This window comes from Eleutherodactylus coqui, chromosome 2 (assembly GCF_035609145.1).
Source record: "Eleutherodactylus coqui strain aEleCoq1 chromosome 2, aEleCoq1.hap1, whole genome shotgun sequence".
NCBI classification, from domain to species: Eukaryota; Metazoa; Chordata; class Amphibia; order Anura; family Eleutherodactylidae; genus Eleutherodactylus; species Eleutherodactylus coqui.
In genome coordinates, this window is record NC_089838.1 from 48457903 (window position 1) to 48475942 (window position 18040).

The 18040-nt window shown below is 45.5% G+C and overlaps 1 protein-coding gene across 2 annotated transcripts in view; it reads left to right on the forward strand.

Annotated features, from left to right (window-relative positions):
• ETV6 (ETS variant transcription factor 6) overlaps positions 1-18040 on the forward strand; it is a 29520-nt gene that overhangs the window by 3907 nt on the left and 7573 nt on the right. The window contains exons 1-6 of one of the 2 annotated variants that reach the window (XM_066590817.1): positions 4813-5042; positions 6755-6890; positions 7985-8092; positions 16395-16559; positions 16831-16965; positions 17474-18019. In XM_066590817.1, the coding sequence (XP_066446914.1) occupies positions 5010-5042; positions 6755-6890; positions 7985-8092; positions 16395-16559; positions 16831-16965; positions 17474-18019 (1123 nt within the window). In that variant the 5' untranslated portion in view covers positions 4813-5009. Of the gene's footprint in view, positions 1-4812; positions 5043-6754; positions 6891-7984; positions 8093-16394; positions 16560-16830; positions 16966-17473; positions 18020-18040 lie in introns of those variants that run through there. The other variant, XM_066590818.1, reaches the window with a different exon arrangement.

An 18040-nucleotide genomic window follows, 5' to 3' on the forward strand; every position in this document is an offset into this window, starting at 1 on the left:
CTGAATAGGAACAGAAAACCAGAGCGCCAAATCTGACCTGTGACTAAACCAAGCGGCGCTGAGCAGACCCCATGGGCTATAATGGTTCCATCCGACGTGCGCTATGCTGTTTGGCTTTTTTCCGGATGAAGCGGTACAACATGCTGCACTATTTTGTCGGTGAATTTTGCATGGATATGCCTGTGTAATTGTGCCGTCACCGCTGCGCCCTCTGCGTTTACTACCTAACTTTACTGTAGTGACTTCTCCACACCAGTTCGAACTACTAAAAGATTACAATATTCATCCCGCACGCTGACAGCCGCAAAAAAAAAAGACAGAATGGCGCAATTTCATTTTTTCTTTCCCACTTAATGTTAAAAAGTTTATCCCTACATTAAATAGTAACCTGCCAAAAATCCCCCAAATCCTCATACGGCCGTACCTATAGAAAAATTGAAAAGTTACGGCTCTTGGAAGGCGCAGAAGAAAAATAAAAAAAGTGATAAATCTCTGGTCTTGAAGGGGTTAAATGGAAGTGATGCTCTGCAGCCTGTAGTATCTCATTCTGCCCAACGTTCCCTCTGAGAGTAGCACGTCCTGAGCCAACTTCCCTGCCGTGACTTTAATGCCATTTCCCAGAATGCCCGGCAGTTGGGCTCCATGCCAGGGCTTTTTCTTTTCCTTGGCGCGGTTACTAACAGGTTATGGCGCAGAGTCTGCGATGCTCTGTGACGTTGTAGACTACATCAGGTTTTCTAGAGTAGAATTTTGGATTCCGGGAAAGCTGGGTGAACGCTAATGTGGCGATGATTAGAAGTGAAGCGCTGCGGCCATCTTGATTTGTTTTTCTGACCGAAAAGTCGCTTTAACATCAACTGTTTTAGTTGACTGATTGGAGGCTGTAATTGTCGGAAGTCGGCCATGTTTAAAATTGTGTCCACCAGTTTGCCAGCAATAATGTTCTGATAAAGAGTGTTCGTCCGTGCTCGCTATCACTAAACCCGCACGGTCGGTAAGAACGTCTGTAACAGTCAATACGGACTAAAATGCCTAAGACAGCGTCCCTTCCTCTAAAGAGATATCTAGCCTCCTTCTATCTAATGTGTTCCGCCAACTTTTAAAGTAGCACCGTCCCTGCTGTACTAGCACAAAGCCATAGATGGTGGGGGTATTCTCCCCTAGGAGCAACACTTCCCCTTACCTCCATAGTACAGTGTCCAGCGGAACGTACGGAGTCTAACATGAAAAAGTGCTGTATGACTTCAGAGGGGCCACGTGGCAAACTATAATATTGTTCTACATAGTAGCAGTATTATAGTAGTTATATTCTTGCACATAGGGGGCAGTATTATAGTAGTTCTATTCTTGTACATAGAGGGCAGTATTATAGCAGTTCTATTCTTGTACATAGGGAGCAGTATTATAGTAGTTATATTCTTGTACATAGGGGGCAGTATTATAGTAGTTATATTCTTGCACATAGGGGGCAGTATTATAGTAGTTATATTCTTGTACATAGGAGACAGTATTATAGTAGTTATATTCTTGTACATAGGAGACAGTATTATAGTAGTTATATTCTTGTACATAGGGGGCAGTATTATAGTAGTTATATTCTTGTACATAGCAGGCAGTATTATAGTAGTTATATTCTTGTACATAGGGGGCAGTATTATAGTAGTTATATTCTTGTACTTAGGGGGCAGTATTATAGTAGTTCTATTCTTGTACATAGGGGGCAGTATTATAGTAGTTATATTCTTGTACATAGGAGCAGTATTATAGTAGTTATATTCTTGTACATAGGGGGCAGTATTATAGTAGTTATATTCTTGTACATAGGGGGCAGTATTATAGTAGTTATATTCTTGTACATAGGGGGCAGTATTATAGTAGTTATATTCTTGTACTTAGGGGGCAGTATTATAGTAGTTCTATTCTTGTACATAGGGGGCAGTATTATAGTAGTTCTATTCTTGTACATAGGGGGCAGTATTATAGTAGTTATATTCTTGTACATAGGGGGCAGTATTATAGTAGTTATATTCTTGTACATAGGGGGCAGTATTATAGTAGTTCTATTCTTGTACATAGGGGGCAGTATTATAGTAGTTATATTCTTGTACACAGTGGGCAGTATTATAGTAGTTATATTCTTGTACATAGGGGGCCGTATTATAGTAGTTATATTCTTCTACATAGGGGACAGTATTATAGTAGTTATATTCATTTACATAGGGGACAGTATTATAGTAGTTATATTCATTTACATAGGGGGCAGTATTAGAGTAGTTATATTCTTGTACACTGTGGGCAGTATTATAGTAGTTCTATTCTTGTACGCAGTGGGCAGTATTATAGTAGTTCTATTCTTGTACGCAGTGGGCAGTATTATAGTAGTTCTATTCTTGTACGTAGTGGGCAGTATTATAGTAGTTCTATTCTTGTACATGGGGGCACTATTATAGTAGTTATATTCTTGTACATAGGGGGCAGTATTATATTAGTTATATTCTTGTACATAGGGGGCAGTATTATAGTAGTTATATTCTTGTACATAGGGGGCCGTATTATAGTAGTTATATTCTTCTACATAGGGGACAGTATTATAGTAGTTATATTCATTTACATAGGGGACAGTATTATAGTAGTTATATTCATTTACATAGGGGGCAGTATTAGAGTAGTTCTATTCTTGTACACTGTGGGCAGTATTATAGTAGTTCTATTCTTGTACACAGTGGGCAGTATTATAGTAGTTCTATTCTTGTACACAGTGGGCAGTATTATAGTAGTTCTATTCTTGTACATGGGGGCAGTATTATAGTAGTTCTATTCTTGTACATAGGGGCAGTATTATAGTAGTTATATTCTTGTACGTAGTGGGCAGTATTATAGTAGTTCTATTCTTGTACATGGGGGCAGTATTATAGTAGTTCTATTCTTGTACATAGGGGCAGTATTATAGTAGTTATATTCTTGTACATAGTGGGCAGTATTATAGTAGTTCTATTCTTGTACATAGGGGGCAGTATTATAGTAGTTCTATTCTTGTACATAGGGGGCAGTATTATAGTAGTTATACTGCCTCCTATGTACAAGAATACTATATATAACTACTATAATACTGCTCCGTTCACCTTCTGTTGGCGGCTCTGCAGGTGCGCTTTCCATTGGTGTGTTTACAGAAAAAAATAAATCCTGTTGGTTGGGGAATTTCCCGGTTGCGCCCGGAGCAGGTTTACAGAGATGTTTCCAGATATCTGTCACCTGCGTGTAATGCCGTCTCTGAGGTTTTATGTGAGGATTGACCCCTGAGTTACAATAGCTTAGTTTTTTGTTTTGCGCATCTGCAGGTTTTGGAGGTGCTGCAGATCGCGGCTGTAAGTACTCTTAGTTCCAAGTACCTGCATTCTGAAAGGGTTAAACTATACAACTGATCACAATCATCTGTGCAGATATTTTTCACTGCTATTGCCATGTACGGATTTAAAAATGAACTCCATAATGGACTAAAAAAATAATAAAGGGGCAAGAACCCCAAAAATTGACCACTAACCCCTTTGTTACAATCAGTATGCCGAAAGCCTAACAAAGGCCTCCATGTCTGCCATGTAACCCAACCTATTGGGCCCCACCTCCAGCAGAGGGTGATTGGCTTAGTATAATGCACTACATAAGTAATGCAGTGTACGATCTTAGCAATCGAACAATCGCATTTACAAGTCCCCTGACTAAAAAATAGTGACTGTAAAAGTCCAATAAAGTCTAATTTAGTAAAAATGCATTTTATTCTCAACAAAAACCGTTTTAAACGGATAAAATACCAATTTATTATTTTCTTTCTAAAACAACACATAATTGGGATTGCCAGAAATACTTTAAAAAAGTAACTCCAGAATTGCAATTTTTCTCTTGTTCGCCACCCGAAAGATGTAATAAACAGCCAATCCAGAAGTCACAGGAACCCCAAATTGGTATGTTATATGGACCTCGGAGTTAGACCATTACAATATACAGCAAGCCCTTATAATACGACTATTATCCAGTTATGGCTCTTGCAATGCAAAGCCTGGCCCTTAAGGCACGAAGTAGGCCGGTCGCTAAAGGGTTAAAGTGATCAGCTGCTGGTAGCTGCTCTGGATGGCAACATGGTTGGTATCTGTCTAACATAAACGCCCATGGCTGGTCAAGTGATCCTATGACCGCCTCAACAAGAAGGGAGTCTTCCAGTGGGGAAGACCCCCTATTAAATGTTATGTCACCTGCAGTACCAGTTTTCACCACTACTACATCTGTCAGATATTTTCCATAAGCGCCAATACAATAGCGCCCCCAGCGCTAACTTTACCCAGTTTTGTAAAAACTTTGATCTATGAAAGGTAATAACATGTCAACACAGCGCCCCCCCGCCCAGAAGTAGTTAACCCCTTGTTGCACTTGTCACTAATAGCTCTGTAGCATGCATAGTCTCGTGAAAGAAGTCCTATAACTCCTTTAGGACCTGGGACGGTCCTGTAGACCGGCACTCCACATCCTACGTCTTGTTCCTTGTGACTTCCTTCCACCTGCGTGTGAGAGTCTCAGGTGAGAGCGTGCGGCGGTGGCACTCGTCGCCCGCCGTTACTGTACTCTTCCACATTGAATCATGGTCTGACCAGTTTGGTCGGTTTCTTGGCTTCCGCTCTCCGTTGGGCTGAATCCAAAGCCCTGGAGAAATTCACAGACTCTCCCAAATGTATGGAAAGCCCTTAACCCCTCCGTTGCCAGAACAGTCTGCGCGACCCTACAGAGGTCGCATGGCTGTGTGATCAGGTAGAGATGGTGACAGAGGATGAGTGCAGCCATTGGGGGAAGAAGTCATGAGGAAGAAGACAGAAAGAGAAACTGGGAAGGGAAATGATCCAGAGACGAGTAGAAGAGCCACCGCAGGGTGAGCCGAGAGGTGGGAGGGCCACAAGGAGGAGAGAGGCGGCCGGGTGACAGGAAGGAACCAGAAGAGGGAATAAAAAGCAAGAATAAGGGACATGAGGAGATTCGGAGGAGATTGGAGAAAATGGGTAAGAACAGGTAACTCCAGGATGGGACTTGGTGCTGCCTGGGACATGAGGGGTTAAAAATGACTTGTTGAGCTTGTTGTGTGAGGAGGGGGTATCCAGAAGTGTGAGGCAACTTCCAGGGAGACTTCCTCCCCTAGTGTCACTGAGTAGAGAGTGCATCTCTCTTAGGGTTAAACTTGGTGGAAAACAGGGGGACACACACACACGACTATATAGAGAAACCTCGGCAGCTGCTGCAGTATGGAAGCAACCGGATTATACGTGAAATGATGGCAGACCGGAGATATTGATCTAGAGAGGGCAGAGGGGACGGGCGTGGATCCAGGGGGCACCACCACCACCTGAGCTTAACATAGAGGGTCTCCGACAGTTGGGAGAGAAAGTCGTAACAAAGCGATGAGAGTTGTGAAAGTGATATGTAACTTGTAGGACTTGGGGAGGGGGCAGCGGAGGGGTCCACAGGTGCCAGGTGGGGAGAGCAGGTGCCGGCGGTGCCAAGGCGTGGCGGAGGAGTCGCTGGGAAGCATAGAATGTACTCTGAACCATCCAAACCCGCCTGTCCAGAAATAGCTATGGGGTAATAGGATTAGGGCTTAGATACAGCAACTCAGCAGGCAGTATCACACAGCATAGGGTTAGATACAGCGACTCAGCAGGCAGTATCACACAGCGTGGGGTCAGAAACAGTAAATAAGTGGACAGTATCACAAATGGTGGAATTAGATGCAGAAAACAGTATTATGCGTGAGTAGATTATATACAGCAGCTCAGCATTCAGTATCGCACAGGATAGAATTAGATACCCATTTCAGCAGACAGTATCACACCTGATGAGCTAAGATACAGAGACTCAACAGATGTTATCAAATATGATAATATTCTACACAGGGTGGGATTGGATACGTAGATCAGCAGGCAATATCACACGAGATAGAAGTAGATACACAGCTCAGCAGACAGTATTGCACAGAATAGGATTCGATACATTGGCTCCGCAGACAGTATCACACAGGGTAGGCTTAGATACACAGTTTATCATGCAGGATTAGATGCACAGCTCAACAGACAGTATCACACAGGATAGGATTAGATACACAGCTGGGCAGACTGTATCACAGAGGGTAGGCTTAGATACATGGCTCAGATTTGTGGTCGGTGAACACATTTGTCTCCAGAGGATTCAGAGATTTATATTTGAATACTGAGATGTTCACATTACAATTCATATTCAAAGTGTTGTCCTCGCGGCGGCGGCCCAGTATTTCCATGGTGTCGTCCCGTCTGCGTACAATTCTCCGCTTGCTGCGATGTGAAGTTACGGTGGCAGCAGGGTGGCTACAACTGAGAATAAATGCTGAACATCATGTGAGGAAAAACTACGCTGCCAAACATGGCGGTGTTACCAACGGCAACCAACGATCCCAGAGCAGCAATGTGATTGGTCGCCATGAATTCTCAGCACGGAATTAGGTTTTAGCTTTCATTATTCCTGTAAGAGGCTGGCAGTGATGCGATTGGTTGCTCAGAGTCCACAGCAGCCAATGAGATCACAGGTTTCATTGAGTTTTAGGTTTCAGTTTACATTCTGCAAGCGAATTGGTTGCTGCAGAAAAAGCTGCTGATTTTTATTTTTTTCCTGTTAATAAAGTAGCATAAACAAAATGTCTACCATCACCCACGGTGCCTAACATGATGTCTGTTCAATATTACAGCAGGAACAGATTTCATACTCCCCTCCAGAAAGCCCTGGGCCAAAGAGTGCCACCCCATCCCCCTCATCCCTCTATGTCTCGGGGCCACGCGCTTACAGGATGGAAGAGGATCCCGTCAGGCTGCCGGCGCACCTACGTAAGTTCTTCTACCAAAAGACCAAACTACCTGCTTTCTCCAGTAATCTGGGACGTCCTGCTAACTAATGTACTATGCTTGAGCTGCCAAGAGAACCGGGGATACAAAAATGACAAATAGAGAAGATATAACTACTATAATACTACCTGCTATGTTCAAGAATATAACTACTATAATACTGCCCCCTATGTACAAGAATATAACTACTATAATACTACCCCTATGTACAAGAATATAACTACTATAATCCTGCCTCCTATATACAAGAATATAACTACTATAATACTGCCCCCTATGTACAAGAATATAACTACTATAATACTGCCCTATATTACAAGAATATAACTACTATAATACTGCCCCCTGTTTTACAAGAATATAACTACTATAATACTGCTCCTATATTACAAGAATATAACTACTATAATACTGGCCCCTATATTACAAGAATATAACTACTATGATACTACCCCTATGTACAAGAATATAACTACTATAATACTACCCCCTGTGTACAAGAATATAACTACTATAATACTGGCCCCTATATTACAAGAACATAACTACTATAATACTGCCTCCTATGTACAAGAATATAACTACTATAATTCTGCCTCCTATGTACAAGAATATAACTACTATAATACTGCCTCCTATGTACAAGAATATAACTACTATAATACTGCCCCCTATGTACAAGAATATAACTACTATGATACTGTCCCCTGTATTACAAGAATATAACTACTATAATACTGCTCCTATATTACAAGAATATAACTACTATAATAGTGGCCCCTATATTACAAGAATATAACTACTATAATACTGCTCCCCTATGTACAGGAATATAACTACTATAATACTGCTCCTATGTACAAGAATATAACTACCATAATACTGGCCCCTATATTACAAGAACATAACTACTATAATACTGCCCCCTATGTACAAGAATATAACTACTATAATACCACCTCATATGTACAAGAATATAACTACTATGATACTGCCTCCTATGTACAAGAATATAACTACTATAATACTGCCTCCTATATGCAAGAGAATAACTATTCTAATTCTCTTCCCTTTAGAAAGCCCAGGGCAGAACTGTGTCGCCCAGTCTCCCTCTTCTCTCCATGTCTCGGGGCCACGCTCTTACAGGATGGAAGAGGATCCCGTCAGGCTGCCGGCGCACCTACGTAAGTTCTTCTACCGATATATTGTGTGCATTTGTTACATTTCGGATACATACTGCATTATTTTCCCTTCTCTTTCCTGTGACTGTACAGATACGAGTGTGAACATTGGATGGCGGGCGGTGGGCACACCGTTGGTACGGGTCTCGGCATGACCTGCAATTTACCCGCACACCCCCTACACATAGAAGCCCACGCTGCTCTGTACAGTCATGCAGAAAAAATCCAACGGTTGTGTCCGGAAGGTCTCTCAGCTGAGCTCGTAGAAAAGGGGAAATTCTCCAGTACGATAAATTGCACAACTTCATGGGAAATAGTTTTACTACGAAGAATCCAACTTTTTATTAACTCTTTAATGTGCAGCTGAGACGAGTTCACAGAGCTGGGAAATGCCGACTGCGACATTCATGGTTCCTATTTAGTAGATCACATGATATGAGGGCTGGTTGTCTGTAGTAATAGATGAGGGCGGGGCTGTGACTACCTCTCAGACATGATATACAGGCTGGTTGTCAACAGTAATAGATGGGGGTGGGACTGCGACTACCTCTCAGACAGAATGTACAGGCTGGTTGTCAGCAGTAATAGATGGGGGAAGAGCTATGAATACCTCTCAGACAGGATATACAGGCTGGTTGTCAGCAGTAATAGATGGGGGCGGGGCTGTGACTACCTCTTAGACATGGTATACAGGCTGGTTGTCAGCAGTAATAGATGGGGGTGGGACTGTAACTACTTCTCAGACATGATATATAGGCTGGATGTCAGCATTAATAGATGGTGGCGGGGCTGCGACTACCTCTCAGACATGATATACAGGCTGGTTGTCAGCAGTAATAGATGGGGGAAGAGCTATGAATACCTCTCAGACAGGATATACAGGCTGTTTGTCAGCAGTAATAGATGGGGGCGGGGCTGTGACTACCTCTTAGACATGGTATACAGGCTGGTTGTCAGCAGTAATAGATGGGGGTGGGACTGTAACTACTTCTCAGACATGATATATAGGCTGGATGTCAGCATTAATAGATGGTGGCGGGGCTGCGACTACCTCTCAGACATGATATACATGCTGTTTGTCAGCAGTAATAGATGGGGGCGGGGCTGCGACTACCTCTTCAGATATGATATACAGGCTGGTTGTCAGCAGTAATAGATGGGGTCAGGGCTGTGACTACTTCTCAGACAGGATATACAGGGAGGTTGTCAGCAGTAATAGATGGGGGCGGGGCTCTAACCACCTCTCAGACATAATACCATATACAGGCTGGTTATTGGAAGTAATAGATGGGGGCGGGGCTGTCACTACGTCTTAGATATAATATACAGGCTAGTTGTAGGCAGTAATATATGGGGCGGGGCAGTGACTACCTCTCAGACATGATATACAGACTGGTTGTCAGTAGTAACAGATTGGGGCGGGGCTCTGACTACACATCAGACATTATATAAAGGTTGGTTGTCAGTAGTAATAGGGGCAGGGCTGTGCCTACCTTTCAGATAGGATATACAGACTGGTTGTCAGTAGTAATAGATAGGGGCGGAACTGTGACTACCTCTCAGCCAGGATATACAGGATGGTTGTTACCAGTAATAGATGGGGCGCGGGGCTGTGACTACCTCTTGCTGCGGCTCAATATTTGCGCAGTTTGGTCAAGAGTCGGTTCCCCAGCGCCATCTCTTATCAGTTTGTTAGGTAATTAGTGGAGAAGACTCTTTTCATGCTGCTCTCTCCAGTGATAACGAGTCTGGACAATGTGGTTTTGTGGCAATAGCTGCAGTGCAAACCGCCAAACCAGAGCGGCGTACCGTGGGCTCCCAGGATGAAACCAGTTGGCATAGATAATACACAAAATCATGATGCGATATTTCTGCAGGGTTCGTTACAGTGTAGCGGTGCAGATAACGATGGCTGTGCTGCAGTATTTCTTCTCTCCGCACTGCATTGGTGCATCCATGGGAGAGCACATTACTTATCCCCTTAATTTCGCAGCAATTTTTTCCCACCATTTTTATCTTTTCCTCCTCACTTTCAAAGAATTGTTACTTATCTATCGCCGTCGCTGTCTGAGGGCTACTTGTTTTTGTATTTTTCACAGGTACTATTTAATGTAACATATTAAATGCTGAAAAGCGTTTTAAAAAATTCTACGTGGAGTCAAATGGAAAAAACACAATTCAGCGGCGGGGGAGCAGGGGAGTGGTGTGGCATAAATGACATGATGACTTTATTCTGTGGGTGACTATGATTAGGACAATGCCAAATTTATATAGTTATATCTTTTAGGAAATTATAGTACCCGTGCTTCTGGTGGCGCTACATGCATGTCACACAGAGCTGTGGTTTGTGGGCATGTGAGAGACAGACACAGCTGTGCTACATGCCATGCACCTGACAGACACAGCTCTGCTACATGACATGCTCGTCACAGACACAGCTTTAGTACATAGCATGCGCCTGACAGATGTGACAAGCACATGGTACAAACACAGGTCTGCTACATTATATGCGCATGACAGATACAGCTGTGCCACAATACATGCACGTTACAAACTCAGCTTTGCTACATGACATGCCCGTCACAGACACAGTTTTGGTACATGACATGTGCATGGTACAAACACAGCTCTGCTACATTATATGTGCGTGACAGACACAGATGTGCCACAGTACATGTGCATGTTGCAAACTTAGCCCAGCTACATGACATGCGTGTCACAAACACAACTGTGCTACATGACATCCATGCATGCTGACTATGCACATTACACACACAGCACATTAGACAAACAGCCACTCGCAGCTTTACTATATTTATGCTGACTACACACTTAACACACACAGCTCCTGGAATACAGTGATGAGCCCATGGTGATGTGATCCCTGACTCCACCCACACAGGTGATCACATGAGGGTGACATAATCACAGTCCTGTACTTTCTGTTAGAAAAGTACTACCAAACTCCATAATGGCTCCTCCCACAGCAATGACCTCACCACAGGTCCTTCAGCCCGCCGGATCTCTGTGGTGGTGGTAGGTCGGTGTCTTCTGTCAGGACCACTGAGTTGTGTCTGACATAATAACGGCTTAGTTGTATTCTCAGTGTGTTATGACCTGCCATAACGGTGCCAGGGGGGCGTGGCTATGACATCACCTGCAGCCACAAGCTAGCCAGTTGTAGCTCAGTATCTGTAAGCAGCCCACCCTTTTACCGGTTTTCAGTCCTTTGTCTACTACTATTGGAATATAAGGCTGGCACTAGACACCCCCTGGTGCCCCACCAAGGAGGGCGAATCACGTGGAGCCAACCACCCTGTTGTCTGCTGACCCGCCAGCCATAGCGTCCGTCCAAAAGAACTCCCCCCCCCCCCCCCCCCCCTCCCCACACACACACACAAACTCACACAAAAGGTCAGCAAGCACTTCAGCGTGATGTAAGTACTCTCTCCTGCTCAATGCCAACCTCTCACCCACTCGATGGGAGTCCGCCCACCCCTCCTGCTAGAACATCTACTACAAACTCCATCATACTACTCGAGGCCTTTCCCCTCCTGTTGCTCCAGCGCTTATTTCACCCACTACCAGCAGGATTTCCCCCCCCCTCCCCTCCCCATGCTCCTCCCCCCAACCCCGTCCCCGTGCTGCTCCTCCCATCCTTCGGAGGGCACGCGGGACCAGACAGGAGCCTCTTCCCGGCAGGACGGTCTTCACTGCACCCTGTGCCAGATCTCCTCCCAGTCCTGCCTGCTGGTGGACTGCTGTTTCCCGGAAAAGAAAGGGGTGTCCAGGCGGTGATATTACTAGGTCCTTGGGAGCGGACTACTAATCTAGTCCTCTTATTGGTGGCTACACTTGGAGGGGGGGGGGGGGGGGGGGCGGCTCACAGACGCTCTTCAGCCTATCAGCCTCTGCAGGGAGGAGTTACATCCTGGAGAATTCCTCCAATCATTGCACTGGGTGCTTTTTTCTTGCGCTCCTATGGGTGCCTGCGCTTCCCAGAGCTGAAGCCCGCCCTGGGGGGTCCTCTTCTTACCTGATCTCGGCACCCTCTCTCCTCGGCTGAGACTTGTAGTGCTTCCCACAGAGCAGTGGAACCACCAGGATAGGATAGTCTCTGTCTGGCGGCTGGCTTCTATTTACCCGTTCCACTTCCACAGCGCCCATAGCAGCAAGCGAATTAGTCCTGGGCTCCATGTCTGACCCCATGGCAGGATGCTCCAGAGCGGCTGCAGTAACAAATTTTGCGTGCTCTCCCTGTCTCACATGTGACATAGGCTTCTTTCAAAATGTCGCTCTTCCTATTGCTTTTGTCAGGGCCCTCCTACTAGATCACATCACCAGGGGGGCACACACGTGATCTTTTAAGCCATGTCACTAAAGGGGCGCAATGGACTCCTTTGGCCTTCAGAACCGCAGCATAGTCTTCGTCGTGGTGTAAATTCCACTCAGTTATGAAATGGTTCTACAGGAATATTGGCCCCTGCGGACAGGAAGCTTCTTGTACTTGCCGCAGATTAGATGGAGGTGCTGACATATTTTGACCAGCCGACAGGAAGGGGTTATCGATTCATGCTGCTTGCGCCAAATTCTCACCTCCCATCAGCACAGAAATCTGAAACCATCTGATCAGCAGGTGTTTTTCCGCTGCTCAGTGATACAAGTTTTGCCCACAGGAGTCGCTTTAGACATTCTCTTAGACATAATGGCGCTGGAACTGGTCGTCTGCTGTTATAGCCTGTTCGTGCGAAGGAATGGCGAGTTGTGCAATTGGACACATTAGTTGGGGCTCCAGCGTTATATTCAGCTGACTGTGCAGCTCCTCTTGGTCAGAACGATTCCGGATATCCTCCGCTGACCCCTTTCAGTGATGAGTTGTTTCCATTCGCAGGATCCCTTTTCGCTGGATGTTTTCCTCAATTGCGCCATTTTCGGTATACTCTCCACACCGTTACACGATAAAGCCCCCCGCAGTTGGCAGTGAGACTCGGTTAGTCTAGTACCGGGCCTCGCTGGAAGTCGATTAGATTGCTGGATTTTCCCATCTAATATGGATTCTCACTGAAACTGATCCACAGAAAAACTTGTCACGTGATTTTATGCCGCACTCCAGGGTCACGGGGAGAATTTGCATACAGGGAAGTCAGGAGAGGGCCGAGGGCTCTAATAAAGGGGCGGTCAATGTATATAGTCGGCTACAGAAGTCTCCTACTAAATCACCAGGTGAGGGTCACGCTGTCTGAGTTGTGGTGTATAAGTGGTTAATCCCTCCTTTCCATCGCGGGTCCTACCCCTCATCTCCCCACGCTCTGCTCGCCTCTTCCTTGCGCTTCTTCTTTCTACACCAGGGAAATTTCCTATTTGGGAAGGTGAAGTGGAAGGAATTTGCTGCGTGGGACGATGAGGTTTCCTGCCTCAGACTTCTTGGATGGGACTCCCGTTTCCTAATGGGGATGACGACTGCGATTCACCTCCGTGAACCGTCCTACACATTAACCCCTTCATTTCCAGATATTCCCTTCAAGTCAATATTAAGTGTTTGAGACTGCAGTGTATCAGCTCTAGACAGAATTTCAACAAACCCTCCACTGTAAGGCTGGGTTCACACGGGGCGGATTTGCCGCGGAAATTTGCTGCAGCAAATCTGCTTGCAGCCAGCTAATCCCAAATTTGGCCAGCCATGTGGACGAGATTTGTCAAAAATCTCATCCACACAGGGCGGTGAATCTGTCGTGGCAAAGCCGGCAGAAGCCAGCGCTGCGGCGCGTATTCCTGGGATGCAGCATGTCCATCCTTTTTTTTTTTTTTTTTTCCCTTCCTTTTGCAGCCGCGCTCTCCTTTATGGGAGAGCCAGCCGCAACAGAACAGCATGTGGCGAAGCCCCTCCAAAACCCATGGCTAAGTGCCGAAGGGTTTTGAAGCTGTGCATTCTCCGTGGAAATCTCACAGTTTTTCGCTGCGGCAAAAGCACGAGATTTCTCCCGAGAATGAGTCGTGTGACCCCAGCCTAAGGAGTATCCGTGCCGACCATCCTGTCTGAGATAAACGCCTCAGCAGCACAAATCTCCCTCCTATACTGATAGTTTGTCTAGACTGAATACATTGTAACAAACCCTCAGCAGTGAGAAGAATGAGGTCAGAACAGGTTTCATTGTCTGGATATAAATAAGAATGTTTCCATTCACTGACAGAAACACAGATCTGTATATTACAAGTTGCACCGTGTTTCATCATGATTAACCCTTTCCGGATGTGCACCATAAATGGATGCACTACATACACGGCGGGTTTCAGCCATCTTTGAAAGATGACACTTGCTATCAGCGTGAACACTGAACGCAGCCGTTAACCCTTTGAACTGACATGTCGCTGCGCAAAAACGAGCCCCTAAAAATCCCAATCGACAAAAAAATTTAAAAGTTGTGGTGGTGAAAAATGGCAACAGCCAATTTTTTTTTTTGTTTTTGTTTTTGCCATAACACATAAAACTATAAATTTGGTAGAGCCGCAATCATACCAATCCATAGAATAAAGAGAATACGCCATTTTTACTGTTTTCAACATTGTTGAAGCAGACGCTTGCCAAAAATTGTACAGTTGTGGTTTTTTTTTTCTCCATTTCTCCCAACCTCGACATTTTTAAAAGTTATACGATAAATGTCCGACTGAGAAATCCAACTCGTCCCACAGAAAACAAGTAAGCGGAAAAGATGAGAAAACAACAAAGAGCTGCTGCAGGAAGGGGTTAAGACTAATTTACATAAAGCTGGAAACATCTGAGCGATCCAAGAGAAGCGATCATGTGACAGCCAGCCAGCCAATAAAACAACTCCGCTTTACTACGCCCGGAGACTTGCAACTGCTGCGACATCTTACCACCACTGATTCCACGCAGTTGCATTAGCATTCAGCTCCACAATCACATGACACTTTTGACGCTTTCAGTAGAACGAGCTGCACGGCATTGTGGGATTTTTCTTCTTATGACAGTGTTTGCCTGATTATTAACAATGCCGGATGATCAGGCAGGAGGCTGCAATTCACAATGCCTTATTAAAGGAATTGTGCTGCAGTCGGCTGGAACGTTCAGTTCTATGTATTGATTGCATTTCATATGCGCTCAGCACTAAACGCGTTTCGTGGCCCCTGGATCAGCTGCCATTATGTACGATTTACTCCACCGACCGTCCACCTTTGGTTTTGGAGTCAGCTGCTGAGGTTACCATGGAGACTCTGGGCGCTCGGTCTGCGCGCTGCCTGATAACAACGAGCTGCCATGTCTGTTTGACCGCAGGAAATTTCCTTCCGGAAGACAAGAGCTTCCTGGAGAGATGAGGGGGAAGGGGTTAATTCTTTACTTGCAACAGTTCTACTAACCATCCCAGATACATAGTATCGATTTGTTTAGAATTGTCTGATTTTAATGTTTTATGGGTCCTTTTTATTTTGCTCTTCATCACTTTCAGTTGTTTTTGGTTGCAGCGCCATTGTTTACCTCCTGGTAGTAACACCCCTTCATCGCCATCTAGTGGTCATGTGACTGTAAAGTCACTTTTCACCTCTGCCTTCAGGTTTCTGTTCTTAATGGATCCGTTTAAAATCCCATAAACAAATTTATTTTAAAAAAAACAGACGCCAAATTGAAAGAGGTGGAAACTCATGTTTCTGCTTTTGGGTGGATCCGTTTTACGGATCCGTCCAAAAACAAACATACGCCTCTGCTTAGCATCGGTTCTAATGGATAGGTTGGTGTAAACCGCTGCTCATCTCTGCGTTCACGGTTTCTGCTCTTCTGTTCTGTCACAGGGACAGAGAAGCAGAAACAAACATTTCCATTTAATTTCGATTCGGGTTTTTAGGGCTTCCAGTTTGTCTCACTTTGTACCCGTTTTTTTTTAATTTTTCACGGATACAATAGCGCCCCCCAAAAACTGATAAAAAGTAGCCTTCCTTTTATCAATCAGGAACGAATGATTGCAAGCATAAAGCGTTTGGTTTGAATCCGTTATTTCTTGCATTTAATGGCTCTGTTCTGGTTGCGGCTTTTGTACGGAAAAAATGATGCAGCAGACTGCGCTATTGTTTCCGTGAATAAAAAAACGGAAACCTGACCGAGCGGACATGAACTGAGACAAACATTCTGCTTAAGAACCAAGCAGAAATTAAATGGAAGTGTTTGTTTCTGCTTTCCTGTCCCTGTGATGGTATGGAAGAACTGAAACGCTAAACGCAGATTTGAGCAGCACCTAAGCGATCAGGCTGGAATATTTAGGAAACCATAGCCATAACCCTCTCTCTTCTGCAGGTCTCCCTCCTTCTCACTGGTCGCGGGAGGATGTGTCTCAGTGGCTGCGTTGGGCCGAAAGTGAATTCTCGCTGCACTCTATAGAGAATAATACATTTGAGATGAATGGCAAGGCCCTCCTGCTCCTCACCAAGGAGGATTTCCGATACCGCTGCCCGCACTCAGGTGACCGCATGTTTACTCCAGATTGATGGCGCCTACAGTGGATCATCACTAGCTTTCCGGGATTTCAGAATGGCATCTCTGCCTAGTGATGTCCGGTGTCTGGGGAGGCTGCGTGACTGCCTCTGGGGGAGCCATAACGGTGCTCATGGTGGTTGTCACTCTGCTTTAAATTTATTTGTTCCGGAAGAGCTGAGTACTGAATGGTGGCGCCCCCTGGAGGTGCGAATAGGAGGTGTTGTAATTGGCAAGTAACACAATTTTTTTGCTGCAGGTGACGTCTTGTACGAGGTTCTGCAGCACATCCTGCGACAGAGGAAACCCCGGCTGCTGCCCTCGTCTGTGTTTCACACTGGAAACTCTATCCACAGTCACCCCGATATCCTCCTCCCCCACAACCACCATGATGGTAAGAGCTCAGCACTATTGGCGGGGCCGCCAACCAGTCTTCTGGATAACCTAACAGTGTTCCTTGTTCCATCCCTTCCCAACGGTCCGGCTTGTGCAAACCTCTTAACTTTTGAACAATGAAAAGTACATTTTTATGGCAGGCCACACCCTCTATATTCCATAATGGTGTCTCCCCAGTAGTAATAGTGTCCCTCATAGTGGTCCCAGTAGTAATAGTGCCCCCCACTGTGGCCCCAGTAGTAATAGTTCCCCCACAGTAGTCCCAGCAGTATTAGTGTTCCCCTGTTAGTTTTCACAGTTTTAATAGTGGCCCTCATAATGCCTGGGGACAGGTTCCCAAATCCAGCACTGTCACACAGAATACAAGAGGGTTGGGTGTATCAGTCTTAACTGCTATTCTGGCATTCTATTCATGAACCAGAAGGCTCAGAATGAGTAGAGCTGAAAGTCCCTTTGATAGTATTTACTGGATTATTACTGATTTTGTACTTTTTAACTTTTAACAGATCATATGCAGCACAGACCCCCCAGAACGCCGTCTGAGGTCCACCCGCAGAATCCCCCAACTATAGAGCTGCGCCATCGATCCCACTCACCCCTCACTTCCAACCATCACCCCTCTCCGGATCCTGAACCACACCCGCTGCGCTCGCAATTGGACAGCAACCTGCGCCGCCCATGCCCCACCGATCGACTCCACCGATTGAAAAGTGAAAGCAACCATCATGCTCAGGATGCCGTGGCTTACCCCTTGTCTGTGTCTCCGGTCGAAGCCAACCACTGTGATGCCTTCCCTAAAACCAGCAGCAGCCCGCGGCAGGAGAATCCTCGGGTCATCCAGCTCATGCCAAGCCCCATCATGCACCCGCTGCTGCTCAACACACGCCATCCTGTGGAGTTTAAGCAGCCACGGTTGGGAGCAGACGAGGGACAACAGCGCGAGAGCAAACCGATGAACTTATCCCACCGGGAGGACATGGCGTACATGAACCACGTCATGGTGTCCATCTCTCCCCCTGAGGAGCAGACCATGCCCATGGGAAGGATAGCGGGTATGACAACGGCATACACAC